At 33.2% G+C, this 20,933-nt stretch overlaps 3 protein-coding genes across 6 annotated transcripts; 1 reads left to right on the top strand and 2 right to left on the bottom strand.

The window, feature by feature from the left end:
* Positions 1-839: 839 nt before the first annotated feature.
* On the bottom strand, positions 840-4,092 carry LOC132069520 (protein BUNDLE SHEATH DEFECTIVE 2, chloroplastic). The gene is made up of 5 exons (XM_059462855.1): positions 3,934-4,092; positions 2,449-2,549; positions 1,871-1,934; positions 1,211-1,307; positions 840-1,076 (listed from the first exon to the last, which is right to left on the bottom strand). The coding sequence occupies exons 1-5, from the start codon at positions 3,986-3,988 to the stop codon at positions 998-1,000; spliced, it is 396 nt and encodes a 131-aa protein (XP_059318838.1). The 5' UTR covers positions 3,989-4,092; the 3' UTR covers positions 840-997.
* Positions 4,093-5,632: 1,540 nt separating this feature from the next.
* Positions 5,633-20,833, top strand: LOC132030850 (polygalacturonase QRT2-like). Of its 4 annotated transcripts, none has more exons than XM_059420608.1 (12): positions 5,633-5,953; positions 8,607-8,725; positions 16,084-16,130; positions 16,250-16,387; positions 16,850-16,987; positions 17,405-17,575; positions 17,813-17,839; positions 18,507-18,714; positions 18,796-18,877; positions 19,502-19,610; positions 19,816-19,932; positions 20,371-20,833. In XM_059420608.1, the coding sequence occupies exons 3-12, from the start codon at positions 16,101-16,103 to the stop codon at positions 20,599-20,601; spliced, it is 1,251 nt and encodes a 416-aa protein (XP_059276591.1). In that variant the 5' UTR covers positions 5,633-5,953; positions 8,607-8,725; positions 16,084-16,100; the 3' UTR covers positions 20,602-20,833. The 4 variants fall into 4 exon arrangements, with proteins under 4 accessions (XP_059276591.1, XP_059276590.1, XP_059276594.1 ...); XM_059420607.1 differs by lacking the exon at positions 5,633-5,953 and adding an exon at positions 8,325-8,465; XM_059420611.1 differs by lacking the exons at positions 5,633-5,953; positions 16,850-16,987 and adding an exon at positions 8,325-8,465.
* LOC132030851 (uncharacterized) lies at positions 8,130-11,322 on the bottom strand. Its single transcript, XM_059420612.1, has 2 exons — positions 10,720-11,322; positions 8,130-8,950 (listed from the first exon to the last, which is right to left on the bottom strand). The coding sequence occupies exons 1-2, from the start codon at positions 11,320-11,322 to the stop codon at positions 8,588-8,590; spliced, it is 966 nt and encodes a 321-aa protein (XP_059276595.1). The 3' UTR covers positions 8,130-8,587.
* Positions 20,834-20,933: the final 100 nt, after the last annotated feature.

The raw sequence follows: 20,933 nt of genomic DNA, 5'->3' as shown, positions 1-20,933 counted from the left end.
AATCGAAAATTTTAATGTTGAAAAAATAGATGGTGCCACGTCAGTAGATCATTGTGGGTTTTTCGTACTGGTGTTGCTCTTTCCATTGCTGATTTTGCCACATTATTGTATAGTTAGTGAATGATAAAAATGGTTCCTTATGTTTGAAGATAGGTTCAAAATAGTCCCTTAAGTTATTTAATAATTTTGGTCCTTTAAGTTTAGCAAAATTAACACTTTGAGTCTCTATCAGATATTTATCAAATTCAATCGGTTAGATTTGACGAAAACAATTCGGAAAAAGAGAAAAAAAGATAGCGGGAATTTACACTTATATTTTTGCAGTTTTTTGCTATCTTTAATTTATTTCTAAAGGTCGGTGTATCTTTTTGAGGTATAATTTCTGCTATTTTTTGAAATACTTTCCGAGATCTACCTTCAATTTTGCCTTAATAACACTGACCTACCTCCGAAACCTAAATTCATCTTTTTAAATGGCTAATGCCTACATTAGGTTTAAAAAAAAAGGTTATCCATAGAAAGAATTAACTCTAAGCTGGCATGGCTTTGAGGTTCATTCAAGATCCGGATTCCCTCTGGGATTATTAATTACATTCCTTGTGATTTACAAAATTAGATTACCTACCTTATTTTAGTTTCTTTGTAACAATAGATATCGCTCATCTAAAATATGTTTGTCGACTTCACAAAACTCTTTATGTCTGAAGAAAGCTTTTAGAATTATTATTTTTCCTCTTATTCCAAGTTTCCAACACTATATTGTGTTCTAAAGAGATTTTGTGGCAGCATGACTGAAGTGAAGCTAAAGAAGGTTTTGAAATGAAAACCAGAGACACATGTGAAAAGTTACAAAAATTTCTATAAATATTAAATTCTGAACACATAATTAGAAGTACAATGAAGTCAATATACTGACAATTTTAAAAATTGAACCCATCAAATTTAAACTCTGAATTTGCCTCCTGAACCTACACTCTGAGACCAGTGCATATGAAGTCTACTCATCGAACGTACTCATAAATCCACCAAGAAATCCAGCACCATTGCAATCACCACATAACATATCTTTTTTACCTCTGAAAAAAAAAATGCAAACATGAAGGATATATGATTAATAACATGCCATTGCAGCATTTTTATCAACTTGCTTAAGAACTAAATACCAACATGAAACCATAATCACCAAAAGGAATATTGAGTGTGCTTGTACCTGCATAGCCAACATAGTCCGCCAGCTTTGAACCGCCCGTTGAAATGATCTATAGAGTTAATCCCCGTGCCTTTACATTGTGAGCACGCCACTGCACCTGAAAGCAATATAGCGTATAAAAAACGGAAAGTGCTGAACTAAATCCAAGTTGAATATGCATATATCTACTTCTGAAGAACCGAAAATATCATACTGAAATAATTGCGGATACAAAATAATGAGTAGAAGCAAGAAAAGAACCATAAAGGCAAAATTTAGTATGCAACACAGTGAGGAAGGCAAAATTTAGTATGCAACACAGTGAGGAACCAATAGGACTGCAGCATTAGCAAAAGTCTTTGAACTAGATACTTTTCACTCAGACACGTTGTAATTCTCACGTAACTTTGATGAATAATTTGAGAGAAGATCGTAAAAGAGGTGTTCTCCGATTGAGCAGTCAACATCAAGAGTCAAATTACTACTTGATGCATGTATCATTAAGACAACAAATCCAAGGAAAAGATAAAATGAACATTATGCTGGAAAGGCACAGTTACAATACTAAGAAATGTTAGTCACTTGAAATTCAAAACAGCATGAGAGTGAGAAGTCCGATGAACCTTATAATTAATGACGAGAGAGAACTCAAAATCCACCAAATATGCATCAATCACTTACCATTTCCATCACAATTTTGACAGACTATGCTCCTTACTTTTGTGTCTTTATCACTGTCAGTGGCCTAGAAAATAGAGAACACTGTTAATCTCTAGCAAAATACAGCCAACTCAAGGAAAGAGAAGAAAATTTGGTATAGTTAGATCATAAAGGGGGCGAAAAAAAAAATTCTGCAGCAAACTGACATTTCTATAGAACTCAAGTACGCCTTCATAATAACAGGTAACAATAAGCTTAGGATTTCCATATTATGAACTTCACTATTGAATTTATAAGAAATGAGAAACGACAAAGACAGCGACAAAGAGATCCTCATTAGGAAAGAAATTTATGCTGCCTGTTCATGTTTCACATAAAATAGAGTGATAGGATTACACTTCTGAAATTATGGGTTGAATACTTCCAATTTTCATATTTTTAGAATTCTAGTGATTTTTTGTGTTCCATTTGAAAAATGTTGGGTACAATTGAACCCATTGATTTTGTGCACTATCAAGCAAAAGCAGCTATTGCATATTGATTTAGCACATTCAATTGCAAATTTGCACTAATATCTATCCATAAAAGTCCAAATTTACCTTCACTTCCACGACTCTTAAGTTACTCTTGGAGCTGTAGGTAACATCTTTAATCAATTGGATCTTTCTTCCAGCACAACTCCCACTACTACTAATTAGACCTGCCAAGAATACAAAAATCCCAATTACTACATAAAAGGTTCGCATAAAAATTGAATCTTTACAACCAAAACACGTTTACATACACAAACAAAAAATGAACAAGAAAGCTTGAAAAGGCCAATGCATCAAGTAATTGACAATAAAACAGCACTACCAATAAGCAAAAAGGCACACAAAATACAAGAACTAATAGAAATTGACTATATATACCTAATTTATTGATAAAGTTAAAGGAAGCTAGAGGTGTGAAACAAACAGTGTTTGCTATTAGGACAAAGAATTTTGTTATTTCTGAAAAAGGTCTTAAAAAAATTGATCTTTTTTTTTTTTTGCACCCACCCGGTGTCCTGCAATCGTATTGGGTCCGACTAAACCAGGATTCGCATCGGGAAGTCTTACATTGGGGATAAAACGCTCTCTAACAAAGGTGACACCATCTGGAGCTCGAACCCGAGACCTCTGGTTAAGTATGAAAGAGTACATACCACTCCACGACACCCCTCGTTGGTAAAGGAATCGAATGTTTAAAACAACACATTAGTTATAAACACAGTTGCAGACCCACAAACAAAAAAGAAACAAGAAAACATGAAAAGTCCTATGCATCAAGTAATTGACAAAAAACATAAATACCCATTAAGCAAAAAGGCATAACAAGCACAAGAACAAACAGAAATTTACTATATATATACTTAATTTATTGGCAAACTGAAAGGACGCTAGAGGTGTGAAACACATAGAATTTGCCAGTAAAAAATTGAATCTTTAAAACCAAACATATTACGTAAAACAAGAAAAATTGAAAAGGCCTATGCATCAATTAATTGACAAAAAGCATAATTACCCATTAAGCAAAAAGGCATAATAAGCAGCACAAGAACAAATAGAACTTGGAAATATAGCTGGCTTATTGGCACTCAAAGAAGCAAAAAGAGGTGAAAAACAAAGAATTTGCCATTAAGACAACGAATTTAGCTGTTTCTGCAAAAGTTCCCAAATAAAATAAAATTTAAAAAAAAAAAAAAAAAAAAAACTTGAATTTTTCTGTTGTTCCCGCCCGGTGTCCGGTACCAGTATTGGGGCCGGTGTAAATCTGAATTCGTGTCAGGAAGTCCTACATTCGAGATAAAAGACGAATCCATATCGAAAGCTCAAAATCGAGACATATGTTTAAGGACGAAGGAGTACTCACCACTCCACGACAATTCTTCTTGTTAAAAAATGAATCTTTAAAACCAAAAACATTATGTTCTACACACAGTTGCAGAACCATAAACAAGAAAACATGAAAAGGCCTATGCATCAAGTAATTGACAAATATACAACTATCCATTAAGCAAAAAGGCATAAAAAGTACAAGAATAATGGAAACTGGAAATATACCTGGTTTATTGACATTCAAGGAAGCTAAGGGGGTGAAACACAGAGAATTTGCCATTAAAACAATAAATTTAATAGTTTCTAAATTTAGTGAAAGAAAATAAGAAGTGAATTGGGAACAGTGAAGCAGTTGTTTGAAGTGCTAAAATGTTGTTGGTAATAACGAAAACATGCAACCGCATGTTACTAGATAAGGCACACTCCTTTTGGTCTCTCCCCACCGTTGCTCTAAATATCTAAAATAAAATGACTGATATAACCTTTATCCTAGTGAGCCAAAAGTAGTAGTAATATAAAATATCGGATTTAACTTATACTCCTTCCGTCTCAATTTATACGCAATAGTTTTGTTACGAAATTTAAAAAATAAAGGACGATTTTTTAATCTTGTGATCTAAAATAAGGCAAAGATAGTTGTGTGATTGTAAATTATCTGGTTAAGCGTAAAAAGTAAATTTTAAAGTTAAATTATGGCTAAATAAGAAAATATGTCCTTTTTTTTTATTGAGTAAAAAGAAAAGTGTATCATATAAATTGAAACTGAGGGAGTTGTGTCTTTTTTCTTCCCAAAATAAGTGTCATCCTAGATAATCTTTTGGATTGGTCTCCCCTCCGTCCCAAAATAAGTGTCACCCTAAAGAAAAGTCACGTTTATTAAGAAATCAAAAAATATAATGTTGAATTTATTAAACTATCCCTATTTATTAGCTGTATTTTGAGAATTGATCAATATTAAAGAAGACTACAACTTCTTTAATGTTAAGGCCGTAGTTGGAAATACTTGCCAATTTTATCTTGAATTCCTATGATGATACTTATTTTGGAGCAAACTTTTTTTTGTTAAGATGACACTCATTTTGGGAGAGAGGAAATACTCCCTCCGTTCACTTTTACTTGTCCAATATTCTAAAAATAGATTTTTAGTTTTACTTGCCACTTTTAGTATATCAAGAGAAGACAATTTTTTTTTTCTGTTTTACCTATAATATTAATTATTCACTTCAAATCATTTTTCAAATCCAATAAAAATGTGCATCAATTAATAAGGGTATATTGGTAAATTATGTGTTCCATTTATTATTTCTTAAACAACGTGAAAAGTTCAAAGAAGATAAGGAAAAGTGAACGGAAGGAGTAGTTTGATTAGGTAATTATATAAATTAAAATGAAAAAATAAAAAACAAATACGAAATTTGAGTACAGCGAGATGGTTTATGATTCATTATTTAGCCCGCAATTGACACACACATCTTGGCCCTAGCAAAAATTGAGTGTATTATAACATGACCCTTCATCAATTAGTCCATATTAAATGTAAAAAATTCACGGGTGCCCTATTTGAATACCGTTATCTAATATGCATCCTATTTTTTTAAAAAAAATTGGCATCTCTACTTTGCGGTGTCTAAAGTTTTCTATGGCTTAAGTTCATGCAAAAAATGACTGAATTCGGCCTAGAATAGCTAAAGTTGTTGTGAAGCAGTATATTTGTGAATTTTAGGCACGACAAGTATGACTTAAATAGTAATTTCAAAATAGGGTATATGTGCGCTTCGACCATTTGAGCTTGCCCAAAATATAGCCCACGCAATTGACACCCTCACCTAGAAGTTAGTAAAAGTCAATCCTTGCTCTAAGTGAGGTTTGCCAATTGGCTTTTTCAGTGTCAACAGAAATTTGTCATCTATAAACTGGGAGCTATGGTAGCTAAAATTTCCAATTTTTCGGTTTATTTTAAAGAGAGATGCAGACACTTTTTCCAGTAATTTTTGGAAGTATCTAACAGTTCTTGGAACTTAAAGGTTGTCTTATTTGAGTCACAAGTCTTAAGACATTCTTGTGAAGTTCATTGATGTATTTTGACTGTTTTTTTACAAAAAGAACATGAAGCAACTGTATTAAGCTATGGTGGAGAAGTGAAGTTTTTCAAAATAGAGGAACAAGTAATTTTCCGTATCAGTTTCATGGTCAAGATCACAACTCACAAAACAAGCATTTTTCAAAGAACAACATTGTAGCAAAGGTATTGATATGATCCTCAGTTATAACATTTCCTTAGATGTAGTTTATCAATGTACATTGTCTTTCATGTTTGTTTACTTATTTATTTATTCCTCGATAACTGAGAAATCTCGAAACGTCATCTGACGCATGGTTCGAAACTCGGTGAATATTAATTAGTCTACCTCTCTATCTTTCTCCACTTAAATATAAGACTTCTTTGGTTAGTAGCAGAGTTCTCATGACGTGTGTCTCACTCATACATTATATGTCGTGTGTTTGCCACTGAACCGAAGCCCCGGTGGCATTCTCTTCGTTCTTTATTGATATCTGAAAAAGCATGAGTTGCAATCTGAGTTAGCAGCTAAACCATCATAAAGCTCAACTGCTAAGTATCAGGGTATTTGTTTATTCCCATTTGTCTAAGCCAGTGGGCAAAGTAATTCGGTATTTGTACTGGTGGGAGGTAAAACGTACCCAATGGATTAGTGGAAGTGCACAAGTTGGTTGGATACCATGTTAAAAGAAACATTTCAGTTATCAGTGAAAAAGGCTAGGAGAAAGTAGCAAGAGTTCAATGTTGAGGTATCACTGTAGGCAAATTGAAGATTCTGCAGGTTACATTTAGAGGCCTGAAGTAAACTAGCTTGAACTAGAATTCTAGAACCAGCACCCTTAAATGCCACATAAGCTCGGTCAATGGTAAGAGGCGTTTAAAAAACTAGTTTTGAATAACTTTAGTGTTGGGATGAACCCCGTCAAGTAAGGGGACAGGGATGTCAAAAACGGTGCAAGTAGGAGTGTCAATTAAGCTATTCGACCTAACATGTTTGTATCTGCTCTATCATTTCCCTGTTGAGTTTTGCAGCTAGCTCAAATTGTTGCAATGGATAATTCTCAAACCATCCATTGAAACTTGTAAATCCTAACATTACATTAACCAAATTGACCATATTGCTGCAATAAATCTATCCCCCGGTTAAACATGTGTATTCTTACCAATGAGGGCAGCCAAATTGGCTTTATTTCTTCTCAAATATATGTGAACCTTCTAACAAGAAGGCTTTGTTTTCCCAGATGTTATAACTCGATTCGTACTTTAGAATGAGATAAGACATTTTGTCAATGTTTCCTTTCATGAACGTCTAAGGTGAAGCCAATGAGCAACTTTGTGGATGGTCTATCCTCCCTTTTAAGTGGTATTACTAGCAGTTTTAGTGATTTCTATTCATCATCTATCTAGTGTTTTATTCATTTTAGGTTCTATTAATTTTATAACTTTCTATTCCACAAGCAAAACACCAAAGATGCACAACACGTTGGCCTTGTCTAACGAACTATGACTTTCGATTCTTACTCCCAACATAATTTTCTCTTTCCTTGTAAGTGATTTGGATGGGTTTGCAATCCTTACAAGGGAACCAGTCCTCTCTAAGTAGAAATAAGCTAGAATATTTCTATTGATAGAGCTTTCACATCTGCACATAGAATCCTTTTTTGCCCGTCTACTTTGTTCTCACAGTAGTTGGGTGGGGCTTAAACTTTGCAGCAGTGGATTTCAACAATTGGAGCTTCAATCACACTTTGTTTTCACCCTTTTACATGTGAAAACAGCCACTCATAATGGAGAAGTAAAAGGTGATTTTAATGCCATAAAGCAGATGGAGAAAAGGAATATAAGTGTTTTAAGACAACTCTCCACCTAACAACAAATTTGACCTCATTAAACACAGAAGAAGTATTAACTTGGAAAAGATGCTATTAATGAAGGTTTATCTTGAAACACCACTAATCAACTATTTTCTCAGGATCATTAATGTAATTTGACCTGCACACTTATAGAGCATCATACACACAGTTTCAAAGAAGACAGCCAACAAAAAGGGGATGGCAAATAGGCGGGTCGAAAACGGGTTAAACAAAAACGGATAAAATAACCAGCCAGCCCATATTTAACATGGAGAAAAAAAACGGGTTAACCAAAGGATACTAGCGATATCTGTATTATCCATAGTTTTAGGAATAGTCAGGTGAGAACACGAGCGAAAAGCCAAATAAGCTTAGACTCCCGGAAGCAAGAATTCATGAAAAATAACGAGCAGACAAATGGGTATTGATAATACGGATATTTGGATAATACATATAATATCCATATTTGATCCATCATTAAATGGTCAGTCATCCACCCATACACTACATTGAAGTCATTAAAAAGAATTATATTAGACGTACTTAATGATCAACAAGTTCACCAATGGAAACAAAGAGAAAAAGAAGGGAAAAAACACAGACCAATGCAACAACCTCTACAAGAAAACCACTATAAATGGCCTGTGCACACATTACATATCTAGAAACCAAAAAGCAAAAAGTGTGAGAAAACATCCTGCCACTAACCAAAGTCATCATTCACTTTACCCAACCACAAACCTATCAGCAAAATTAGTATTTTTGCAGTCCCCTCAGCATGCTATCAGTCACCCTGCCCAATTCCTGAAAAAGTAGAGCTCGACATTGAACAACTGGCCCCTCAGGTCCTCGGTCTCCAACCACTCTAAGCTTATCACACAAAAAATTTTGATAGTTGATCGTGTAGCAAAAATTTTCAGAATTTCATGTATTGATTCTGAAGTGTTTTTGAAAATGAATAACCATGTCAATCTGTTTTTGTGCAGTGTGCATCTGTACCCTGTTGAGTGCAATGGTTGTATCCCACACTCTGAAGAAACTCTTGGATTTCCTTGGCACTGCTATTGCTGGCTTGCAACAATCGCTCGTCTTCCTCGTAGATTAGGTAAGGTGCTTCACCTTTCTTCCTCGACAATAACTTTGATGCTCCTTTAAGTACATGATACTCCCAGCCTTGAACATCTATCTTTATGAGCAGAACACGCTCCGTTTCTTGGATAACTTCATCAAGAGGAATAGTTTTAACTTGAACTTCAATCTGTTCATTTGACTTAAAAGCCAACTTGGCACCAGTGGCTGAGACAGCGCTATTGTCGAGCCGACCAACCAACTAAGAACAAATACATGAAAAGAAGAACTTTCAGTGCGGTGGCTAACAAAATAACAAAAAACATACCCCCTTCGTTTCAATTTGTTTGTCTCAAGGGGCCTTTTTTTTTCTTTTATTTAGTTATTATTATTATTATTTTTTTTTTTTTTTTAAGGTAAATAATATCATTCAAATCCCCACAGCAGTCATTGAGAATCAGCAACAGGCTCATAAGGTGAAAACGGAATGAGTGTCATTTATTTCTCCTTCGGACTTCCATCTCACATAGGTCCAAAATGATAAAGGAAAACACAAACAAAGAATAACTACTCATGATTTCATATACTCCCTCCATCCCATTTTAACTATCGTTTTAGTTCTTTTCATGCCCATAAAGGAAAACAATAAACAAAAGGTATAGTTTACTAAATTACTCCTATTAAAAGAACTACTTCTTCAATGTTAAGAGTATAGTTGGAAACAATTGTCAATATTAGTCTTGAATTCCTAAAGTGAAAATTATTTTGGGACAATTTTTTTTGAGCTAAAGCGTCAGTTCAAATAAGACAGATGAAGTAATTGAATCAATTCAGAGCCATCGATTGGGGAATGTTATGGTAAAGGTCAGTTCTTTAGCTATGTTATGTCCGAGTTAAACGGATGCTATTTAGAAATTAGTTACTATATCAAATTTCGCAGCAACGGTCAAGCTAGAGCCTAGATACCCAACTGCTAAGTTACAACGAAACAACAAGTACTATACAATTAATCAATGAATGCTCGACTTAGAACATAAAAAACAAACCATATCAGCAAAAGAAATAACCTAAATACTCATATAAACCAAATTAAACTGAAAAATACCTTATGAAAGGTAATATTCCCATTATGATCTGAATAGGGTGTATAAATAATACTGGTATTAGTTGTCCCGGATTTAAATTTGCAACCACATTGTACTAAAATTTTGTACCGGCATTATTGTACCTAATACATCCTACAAAATGACCCCTTACGGCAAAAGGTCATTTCTTTAGCTATGTTATGTCCGAGTTACACGAATTCTATTTAGCAAATTAGTTACACTATCAAATTTCACATAATCAAGCTAGATATCAAAACTGCTAAAAACACAAACACAAGTGCTATACAATTAACATAGAAACTCCCTCCGTCCCAATTTATGCAACAATTTTTCCTTTTTAGTCCGTTCCAAACAATGACACTTTAAACCTCCCATTTTACCCTCACTAAAATGATTTACAGACACACAAATATCTATCTATGCTTATTTTAGACCACAAATATCAACTAAAATTCCCTTTTCACCCTTCATTTTTTCCAACAATTCTTGCACAGTCCCAACATTATTCTACCTAATACACCCTACCAAATGACCCCTTACGGCGAAAAGTCGGTTCTTTAGCTATGTTATGTCCGAGTTACACGAATTCTATTTCGCAAACTAGTTACACTATCAAATTTAACATAATCAAGCTACATATCAAAACTGCTAAAAAACCAAACACAAGTGCCATACAATTAACTTAGGTAATCCCTCCATACCATATTATGCAACACATTTTCCTTTTTACTCAGTTGTGACCATTTTACCCTTAATGAAATGATTTATAACCACACAAACATCTATCGCTTATTTTAACCACAATTATTAAACGCTATTTCGCGCCCAATCAAACACATCCACGTAAATAATTAAGGAAACTATATACAACCAGAAAATAAACCCTAAACATATATATACACACCAAATTTAGCAAAAAAAGTACCTTGTGAAAGGTAATATTCCCATTATGATCTGAAACAGCTGCTTCATAAACCTCAACTAAATCACCAACTCTATTAAAATAAATACCTTCACAAATCTTTTGTAAATTCTCAAAAACAGGTTCAAATGCCAAAACTTTAAACCCCATAATAGCAGCAGCAAAACTAGCCATTCCTACATTAGCTCCAACATCAATAAAAATCCCATTTTTACCATTTTGACCCTTCATTTTTTCCAATAATTCTTGAATAGTCCCTGATATATCAGGTTTTCTAAAGGGTTTACCTTTAAGTATTCTTTGAATATTCTTATGGGGTTTTTCAGGTAAATTACCAAAATCTGAAAGTGAAAAAAGAAAAGGGTATTTAACACCTTCAACTATACTAGCTATTATAGGGTAAGCTTGTGGTGAATTATGACAATTAAAGGGTTGTATTGGAGGGGTAAAAATGGGATTTTTAAGGGATTTAATGGGTTTTGGAATTTGGGTTTGTGAAGTGAGATAAAGGAAAATGAGAAGAAGAAGAGAAGTGAAGAAGAAAAGAAGGAGATTTTTGGGTGTGAAGATCTTGATTTGTTGGTTTCTTCTCCAAGAATTTGCCATTTTACTTCAAGAATATTTTCGTCAACATTCCAAAGAATCTTGTGAATAAGAAAACCATATCAGAAGCAGAAAATAATAAACCAAATAATCAGACAAAATTTAACAAAAATTAAGCATCAAAATTATGCCTTAATAAGTTTAACCAAAATTAAATCTTGAAATAGATCAATAATAATGAAAATTACAAAATTTGTACACCCAAATGTGGGTTTTCATTTAATATTTTTAAATTTCACAATTTCCATAGAAATTTAACTATTAAAGATTGGTAAATATCTGACGGGGATTACTTTTCATAAACTTAAAGGGTCAAAACTGATCAAGATATACTTAAGGGACTAATTTAAAACTACTATTAAAGATAAGGGAACATTTTAGTCATTTCTCAAAATCTGAAAGTGAAATAAGAAATGGGTATTTAACACCTTCAACTATACTAAGCTATAACAGGGTAAGCCTGTGGTGAGTTGTAACAATTAAAGGGTTCAATTGGAAGGTTAAAAATGGGATTTTGAAGGGATTTAATGTGGGGTTGTTGAGTTCGGGAAATTTTTTAAGAAATTTGAGGAAATTTCAAGAAAGTTTTGTGTAGAAAATGTGTGAAAAGATTGGATCTTGAATTGGACTGTGCTTTGGGAGTGTGATTTGAAACTTTGAACACTGTGGAGTGACAAGGATTTTTGCGTTTTCTATTTTTCTTTTTCCGTGATGTGTAGATTTAGAGCCTGTTTGGATTGGCTTATAAGCTGGTTGACCAACTTATAAGTCATTTTTAACTTATTAGAGTGTTTGATAAAAATAGAAAACAATTTAAATTAAGTTAAAAGTCTTTCAATAAGTGAAAATCAGTTAGGCTTTCAATTTTTTTTTTTGCTTAAAATGTTTTTGGTTTGACGTTTAACCTTTTATCTCTTATATTTTCTGTTAATTTCAATATTAACCTTACTTCTAAAAACCCTTTAAGTACTTTTATCCAAACACGTAACTGCTTATTTATAAAATAACTTTCAGCACTTAAAAGTATTTTAAGCACTTATGCTTAAAAGTCACTTTTTTTCAGCTAATCCAAACGGGCTCTTAATGTGACCGTAAATATAGTACTCCCTCCGTTCAATCTACATGACACGCTTTCTTTATTAGTTGATCCTAAAAAAACACATTTATATGTTTAGCAACAATTTAATTCTAAAGTTCTCAATTTACCTTTAATAAAATGATTCTAGGCACAAAATTTTATTTGTCAAGTTTTAGACCATAAGATTCAAACGTCTGTCTTTCATTCTTAAACTTTGTACCATTCAAATACACTCATAAAAATTGAAAAAGAGGGAGTAATATAATAATAATAGAGTTAATATCTAAAAAAATTCCCTGAATTACTTATGTTTATCAGTTTAATACTTAAATTATGGGATGTTGCTATTACCTTTGAATTATAACATATTCTATCTAAAAGTCCATGTATGTTTGTTGTGTGTAAGGAGTAAGGACCAGAAAATAACGAGGGGGGAAGGATTTATATAACATTTTACGTTCATTTTTACTTATTCTATAGTCAGTCTTTTCAAATATTTAACTGCTAACCAGTATAGATAATTTTCTTTTAGAAAAAAAAAACTACCTCACTTATGTCTTTTCGTCTTTTTATTTTTTATTTTTTTTTATTTTTAAGTTTTATACAATAATGTGTTTGGAATATATTGTACGCAAAATTGAAGTATAATGCTTGAGACAAAGCCTATCAATAGGAGAAAAAAAATATTCAGCAACTCTTATATACAAGATCTCATGGAATAAATTAAAACACCACCTAAAAATCACCATTGCTGCGAACTTGAGGAAGTGTATCTTTAATTGTGAATATAAAAACTGAATTTTAAATTAAATCGGTGTTACTAGCAAAACTTTAAAACATTGGCAGAGACGAAGTTTGGCAGTTCAAACTTTAGAAAAACTCTCTCGGTTTCAAATAGACATACATCTTTGAAAATTTAGATATACATGTTCGAGGCCAAACTTCAGATGCGTATATTGAAAGTTTGCTTGAACAAACAATATGTCAAAAGTCAACAATATTTATAACTTTATATGTGATTTTTTAAACTTTAATTGAAGTGGTTAAACTTGAAAAAATTATGAATTTAGGCTGTGGCTTAAATGGTTGCCAAAATCGGCTCTTTGTGCAATTGCACCCAAAGCTATTTGGTCCAAAGGTCCAACAAATATGAAGAATTCAGCCCAAATTGGTATTGGGTCATTTGCACTTTGTCCCTGTTTTGTGCTATTCTTTAATTTTTGGCCTTCAAATGGGTTGGTCTTTAATTTTTTCCATTCAAAATCAAACTTATGCCTATAGAGGCATAAATTCATTAAGAATGACCTTCAAATCTACATAAGTATGTTGGTTTAGTTTAATTTTTCAATTACACTCCATAACTAAAATATACAAAATAAAAAAGCAACCCTTATATCCACATTTTTCTCTCTCCCTTCATCTCTTCCATGAAAAATATTCAATGTTCTTCAAGTCCACTAGTTCTCCCTGACTCTCTCCTTTCTTAAAAATAAAACAAAAACGAATTTATTTCCTCCCATAGGCAAAAGTTCCCAACTCACAAAAACAAAGTGTGACAAAAAAAAAAAGTTTTGTTTTAATTTTGTGTGATCGGATCTAAAAATTTTTTTAAGCGTATGGAAAATGGAGTACATAGAAAAATTTTCAAAAAAATTTTTATTATTTTGTATTAGTCCATTTGAAGGAGTGTTTTTGTTAATTTTTGGTGCAAATGTATTAAAGACCAGCCCACTAAAAAAAAATTTGAAAGAATAAAACGTCCAATGAATACAATTTGAGTTATACTTAATACATATGACTTGAATATAGGAAAAGAATTTTTGATTTTTTTAGCCCATAATCCATAAATTTTGAAACACGTCATGGATCAGTCACGTGGAGACATGACCAAAAAATATATGAGTATTAATATTAAAAATTGACGAAATTAGAAAGGGGATAAAAATAGTTTAATAAAATAACATTAGTGTAAAGCTTTTTAAACCTTTAAAGCAACAATTGCTTGGCATACAAGTCCAAGCCATCTAAAAAATACAATTCTTCTTTACCTCCTCAATGTCCAATCAATCCTTCATAGTATAATAATGCACTCAAAAAAGAAATACATAAAATAAAAAGAAAGAAAAAAAAAGTTTGGGTTTTTTGGCACCTCTCTTCTATTTTAGTAAGTAAGGACTTAATTACTTATTTTGGAATGAATTAGTTAAGCTAAAATAGATAGTCAATATTGACCTTTATTTTAGACGGTTTCAATCAGTGACAGATCCATAATTTAGACATTGTAAATTCTAAAATTAAGAGTGTGTATTCTGAAATATATGATATCTATTTATGTTTTGGTTTGTGGACATATGTATTGGACTTAATTTTGAAACTCTATGTTGTGTCGACCTGATATGAAAGCAAAAAAGCTAGGTTGATATAAGTATGCAAAATAAAGTGGATTCACAAAAAGAGATACAAAATATAAATTTTAAAAAAAAGATCAATATTGTTAAATGTGGGTCATAGAACTTATTAGATATCATTAACTCTGTAGGTATCTAATACTCTATCCGTCTCAATTTATATGACACACTTTCTTTTTCAATTTGCCCGAAAAGAATGTCACTTTTTTATATTTAGAAATAATTTAACTTTATGAGATGATTTACGAGATACATTTATCTAAGACTTGTTTTGGACCACAAAATTTTAAAAAAAAATTCTTTCTTTCTTAAACTCCTTGGTTAGTCAAATGGTGCCATATAAATTGGGACGGAGGAAGTAGTAAGTTTTACCTATTACTCTCTCCGAAAAAGGGTGTCCACTTAGCCTTTTTTTTATTGGGTCAAAAAGAGTGTCAGCTTATCAAATCAAGAAAGAATTAACCTTATCATTCCAGATTTGCCCCTATTAAGTGTTTTGTGATCAAATCCCAATACCTATTTAATTATGAGCAGTTTAGTCAAATTAACTATTTTTGTCTAGGAGTTAGCAATTTTCATAAGGAACGTGCAAATGGCGAAGTGGATACTCTTTTTTATCCGGAGGGAGTATTGCATTAGGATCTAACTTGTGTTTGCATTGGTGGATGATTTGGATCACGAACACATATTTGAAGTCACCAAACTGATAATAAATTTCTCTTATGATAACATAAACATTAAATAAAGTGTTGGCTTTGGCCTTTGTACGTATGCTTGGATTGGCAAATTGTACAACTTTTCTCCCAATGAATCAAACTTATTTTACACTCAAAATCTGACAAATATTCTTATCTTAAACCGTTCCAAATTTGTAAACTTAATATGTTGCTTTCTTTTCAATCTTTTCCCACAATGGCAAAAATTCCCATTTATAAAAATCTCCCACTTCTGCACTTCACACAAAGAAAATCAATTCATTCAAGATCATGCACACTTGCCATTGTAAGTTTTATATTTATCTTCCACTATTTTTTTTTTTTTTTGGCATTTTACATATTCATTTCTTCATTATATTGAATAATCCTTTCTTCTTTTTCATTTCAAATTTAAATCTAGACTCTACATTATTGAAGCATTTAATGAAGTTATAAATGAAGTCTGATAAGCTACATTTACCAAGATTATCTTCATCACTAATATTTTGAAAAATGCATGACTTTCTTCTTTTCTTTTTCAATAACTCATGTTATTAAACATTATTGTTTGGTCATGATGCAGATAATCACCAGGTTTAAATGTGTTCCTCTAACTCTTCATATACCATGGTAAGGATTCTTGATGCTCAGTACTATCCTATTTATTTGTTTTATTTTTTTCTCTATTTTATTAAATAACCATTTAGAATTTATCTGACAGTAATTCTTATTATTTTTTTTTTTTGTAGAAAACTTTGGTTCTCTTATTCATTTTAATTGGCTTGACAAATTCAAGAATATATAGTGCAAGTATAATAGGATATGCTGGCAGTTTTAATGTCCTGGATTATGGAGCTGCTGCTGATGGCATTACAGATGATTCTCAAGTAAGTCTTCTTATATTTTTGTTCCTTTATTTTGTTGTTAGTTTCCCACCCGATGCCTGATACCTGAATTGGGGCCCTGAATAATCCGAATTCGTGACGCAAAAGGCCTATTAAAGGGGGAAGCGCCTCCTGGTTGGATTCCCACCTGGTGTCCGGTAGTTGCATTGGGGCCATGACTAATCCGGCTTCGTGCCGCATAAGGCCTAGGAAAGCGCTCCTGGTTGGTTTCCCGCCTGGTGTCTTGTAGCTGCAATAGGGCCCCGACTAATCAGGATTCGCGCCGCATAGGCCTGTTAAAGGGGAAAGTGCTCCCTACCAGAATATTTTTTCGTACTCGATAACCAGAGACCTCTAGTTAAGTGTGGCTGGATCCTATCTATCCTTACACAACCCGTGGCTATATTCCTTTATTATTTAATTTTTTTGCTCTAGTAATTAATAAATTATTTTCTTTCTATCCAGGCGTTACTTAATGCTTGGAATGATGCATGTTCGTCATCAGCTGGATCTCCTGAAGTGATTATTCCTCAAAATATGATATTTTTTCTCAGTCCTGTGACATTGAGGGGTCCTTGCAATTCTGAGAACATCTATTTTGTGGTATGCAAAACATAAACCACTCTTAACATTCGAAATAGTTTAACTTCCTGACAGTTTATAGGAATTGCTATTACACTATTGTCACTTAATAGTCGAACTAGTTGGAAAATAAAGTAGACAACTTGCTATGACAAGCTAAGTTGCACTGGTAGTATAAAATTTCATTATGTTGTCAGTTTATATAAGCTAAATCACAAACAGTTGAGATTACGATATTGTTAAAGCAAACAACTTGCTACAACAAATTATATTGTAGTACGGTATTGTAAAAATTCGTTACATTGTCAATGTATATAAGTTAAATTCTATTTGGGAAACGTCAAGTGCAATTCAATACATTGTCAGTGTATATAAGTTAAATTTTATCTAGGAAACGTCAAGTTAAGTGAAATGTGTGAATTTCTATGACTCTTGTAGATATCAGGTAGACTTGTTGCACCGAGCTCACCTAGTATATGGACAGGGCAAGATCCGAGTCAATGGCTGGCTTTCAGAAATGTTAGTGGTCTAATTGTTGATGGCTCAGGAGCCATTGATGGGCAGGGACAAGGATGGTGGGATCAATCATGTAGATACCACCCTGAAATGGTATGTCACAGATAGAACTAAGTTTTGTTTCCGATAACTGTAATGTCCAGATCAACTTGTGCACACGACACCGACATAAATACCAGGCAGTTCTGTCCGCCAAAGCTCAGGAGGAATGAAAGAACTCACCTACACTTTTTTGTTTCTGAACTAATATCAGTTCTATTCATACTGTAATTACTTTCATTAGCATGGTCTCTGACTTGGATTGGTTTTAATGTTTTATTTACTTTTCAGGAAGGATGCACAAAATTAGCTCCCACTGTATGTATTTCTTGACACCATTTGATTTTGAATTCTTAATTCTAGTGTATGTTTGGTATTACAAAAGAAATTTTACTTGACAAATGTTTTCCGGCTTTTGGTTTGTGAGAGAAAAAGAAATTCGAAAAAATATTATATCAAAGGCTAATAATGATATTAGTAGATTGAAGAGTGTCTTGATGAAAATTTTGAGTTTTAAAGACTGACACTAATGTCTAAGTGCTAGTTGAAGCAAGTGACATAGGCGGAGCTAGTATTTTGAGTTTTTGGATTTTAGATTCTAGAAAAAGAAAGTTACCGACTTCTTGATAAATTATTTACACATATTAAGCGAACTCTTAACACAAACACAAGGTTTGCGCTAAAGCTATTGGTTCTACCGAAACCGTAAGGATAATGCTAGCTTCGTCCCTGGCAAGTAATATAAAGTTAAAAGATAAAATAGTTGTAAGGAAAATGAATTCCATTCATACGTGAGGGAAACCCGACTACCCCCCCCCCCCCCCCCCTTTTTTTTTTTTTTTTTTTTTTATAACCAAATACAAGAAACATGACTTCAGTCATACCAGAAACATACACTAAATATATTTAGAAGTTCATGTAGACTATGACTTAAAGAGAAGCAAAAGAAAGTTGTTAATTCTTCACTTATTAATTTGTTGCACAGGCCTTGAAGTTCATCTTTTGCAGTCAAAGCTCCATCAGTAACATCTACTTTGCCAACAGTGCCCAAACTCATATACTTATAGAGAGATGCAATGGCTTCAAAGTGGACAATGTAAGGATTCAATCTCCGGGAAATAGTCCAAATACAGATGGGATTCACATTCAGGCTTCTCACTACGTGTCAATTACAAATTCTAAAATAAGCAGTGGTACTCTTAACTTGTTAATTGTTTTGTGTTATGCATCAATATTTGCTCATGTATTGACTTGTTTAGCTTTGTGATTAACAGGGGACGATTGCATTTCAATTGGAGATTACTCTTCTAATGTCCAAATAAACAACATTCAATGTGGACCAGGTCATGGTATAAGGTTGTCTCCTCCATCAGTGTTTTGCAGTAGTTTAATTGATATCCACAACCAATGTTGCTCGGATTCTTCAAATGTGCTGCCAGGTGTGTGGCGGATCCTCCAAAAGTAGTGCACTTTTAGAGGATCCGACACAGGTGCAACATCAAAAATGGATAGTACGAGCAACATAGTCCACAAACCATTGGTCCAATTAATTTAGATTCGCGCCGGGTAGATCAACTAAGAGGGTTAAGCGCTCAGTACCAAGAAAGTTCTTCATTCCAGGGGCTCAAGTCCGAGACCTCCTGTTAAGGCAGAGAGATCCCAACCATCCCACCACACCCATTGCTTTGATGTTTTAATCTTCTAATAACAATAGACTATATTATGATGCCCCAAAAAAAGAGGTGACAAGAGACTATAAGAGTTCCTAAAGTGTATATAACCTCGACTAAAGTAAGTGATCTTTAGAAGCAAAAACAAAATAATCTTCAGCAGTTATAGCAGTTGTTAAACTTTGGATATAAGAAGAATTCAAAGATCTCATGTTTATCTGGATTAAATAGATAAGGATAATTTGCTAACTTAATAGTGTATATTACCTACCTAATACTAATGAAATCTTTTTACTCTGCTTGTATTCAGCATTGGAAGCTTAGGAAAAGGGGGAAGTGTTGCTCAAGTAGAGAACATTCATGTGAGCAATGCTTTCTTCTATGGAACTACAAACGGAGCTCGTATCAAGACATGGCAGGTATTAACGCACTGATTTTAAATAGAGGGGGATTCAAGATTCAAAACTGACGGGTCCATAATTTAGTATTTATTGACATTTTAGTGGGTTTTCAATATATCACATGTTACGTGTCGAAAATAATGGATTCATTTGACCTCATAGTATATATATACTCCATCTGCCTCTGGCTATTAACTTCTTGTGAATGTCATGATGTGAATAGGTTGGCAGAGGATATGTACGAGATGTCACATTTGAGAATCTTGAATTTAATTCAGTCAAGAACCCCATCATAATTGACCAGGATTACTGTGATGTTCGAGGGGCTTGCAAGGAAATGGTAATACAATTTAACACCGCTTTAAATACATATTCAGCTCTATAAAAACCTATTTTGCTCGGACTCTTCAAAAATGTCTACTGGAAATACCTCTTGATACCTTATCAACACTATTTCGGACGCAACAAATATATTCCAAAATCACCGTTACTCGGACATCTTTTTCCTTGGGCATGGTCCGTGTCGGATCCTCCAACCATACTGCAGTTCATGAGGATCCGACACTGGTGTGACAACATTTTGAAGAGTCCGAGTAGCATAGATAAAAACTTACTCGTACCTAATGTTTACACCAAATCAATAAATGTACGACATGTATCTTTCATACTCACAGTTTTTACTGGATAACGTTAAAATTCTTGATTTGGTGTATAACACCGGGTGCAGGTAAGTATTTTTCTAGATGAATGAACTGTGTCATTACCCTTTTCATGATAGGTAACTGGAGTGCAAATCAGCAATGTTGTTTACCAGAACATATTTGGAACATCAAGCACGGATATCGCCATAAATTTGAACTGCAGCAAGTCAGTACCATGCACTGATATAACAATGCAACTGATACAACTAACATCAGCAACACCAGGAAAGGAAGTTACAGCTTATTGTAGGAATGCTTATGGTCAAGAATATAGTATCGAACCCGGTCCTTGTCTCTCACAAGTTTGAGATTTTACTTTCTCTCAACACCTACTTTAATATAGCGCTAACACCAACAATTCTTTGTTGTGTGCATAACCAGAAAAAGGAAAGGAAAAGTAAAACAGAATGAACAAACTTGTCACAGTTGTAGCATAGCAAAGTATTGTACACTCAATTTTTTGTTTGGCCTTTATTTTAAACTTTAAGCTGTGTTCTGCAATTTTTTCTATGTTGTACCATTGTTGATGTTGGATAAAAATGAGACATGCATGTAACTTATTTTAGACTTCTCTTCTCTCACCCAATTATAATCTTATTTTAGACTTCCATAAATCATTAAAACTACATAAATCAAGAAA

The sequence above is a fragment of the Lycium ferocissimum genome, chromosome 9 (assembly GCF_029784015.1).
Source record: "Lycium ferocissimum isolate CSIRO_LF1 chromosome 9, AGI_CSIRO_Lferr_CH_V1, whole genome shotgun sequence".
Classification (NCBI taxonomy): Eukaryota; Viridiplantae; Streptophyta; class Magnoliopsida; order Solanales; family Solanaceae; genus Lycium; species Lycium ferocissimum.
The sequence above is the reverse complement of the archived record's forward strand: the minus strand, read 5'-3'. Positions and strand labels throughout refer to the sequence as shown.

Coding starts and splice junctions, on each gene's coding strand:
- LOC132069520 (XM_059462855.1), bottom strand. CDS start 3,988: ATGGCAAATTCTCTGTGTTTCACCCCCTTAGCTTCCTTGAATGTCAAT. Junction 1,308..1,870: donor TCAAAATTGTGATGGAAATG/GTAAGTGATTGA, acceptor TATTGCTTTCAG/GTGCAGTGGCGTGCTCACAA. Junction 1,077..1,210: donor GGACTATGTTGGCTATGCAG/GTACAAGCACAC, acceptor TTTTTTTTTCAG/AGGTAAAAAAGATATGTTAT.
- LOC132030851 (XM_059420612.1), bottom strand. CDS start 11,322: ATGGCAAATTCTTGGAGAAGAAACCAACAAATCAAGATCTTCACACCC. Junction 8,951..10,719: donor GGAATATTACCTTTCACAAG/GTACTTTTTTTG, acceptor ATTTGTTCTTAG/TTGGTTGGTCGGCTCGACAA.
- LOC132030850 (XM_059420608.1), top strand. CDS start 16,101: ATGTGTTCCTCTAACTCTTCATATACCATG. Junction 17,840..18,506: donor GCACAAAATTAGCTCCCACT/GTATGTATTTCT, acceptor TTTGTTGCACAG/GCCTTGAAGTTCATCTTTTG. Junction 18,878..19,501: donor GGACCAGGTCATGGTATAAG/GTTGTCTCCTCC, acceptor GCTTGTATTCAG/CATTGGAAGCTTAGGAAAAG.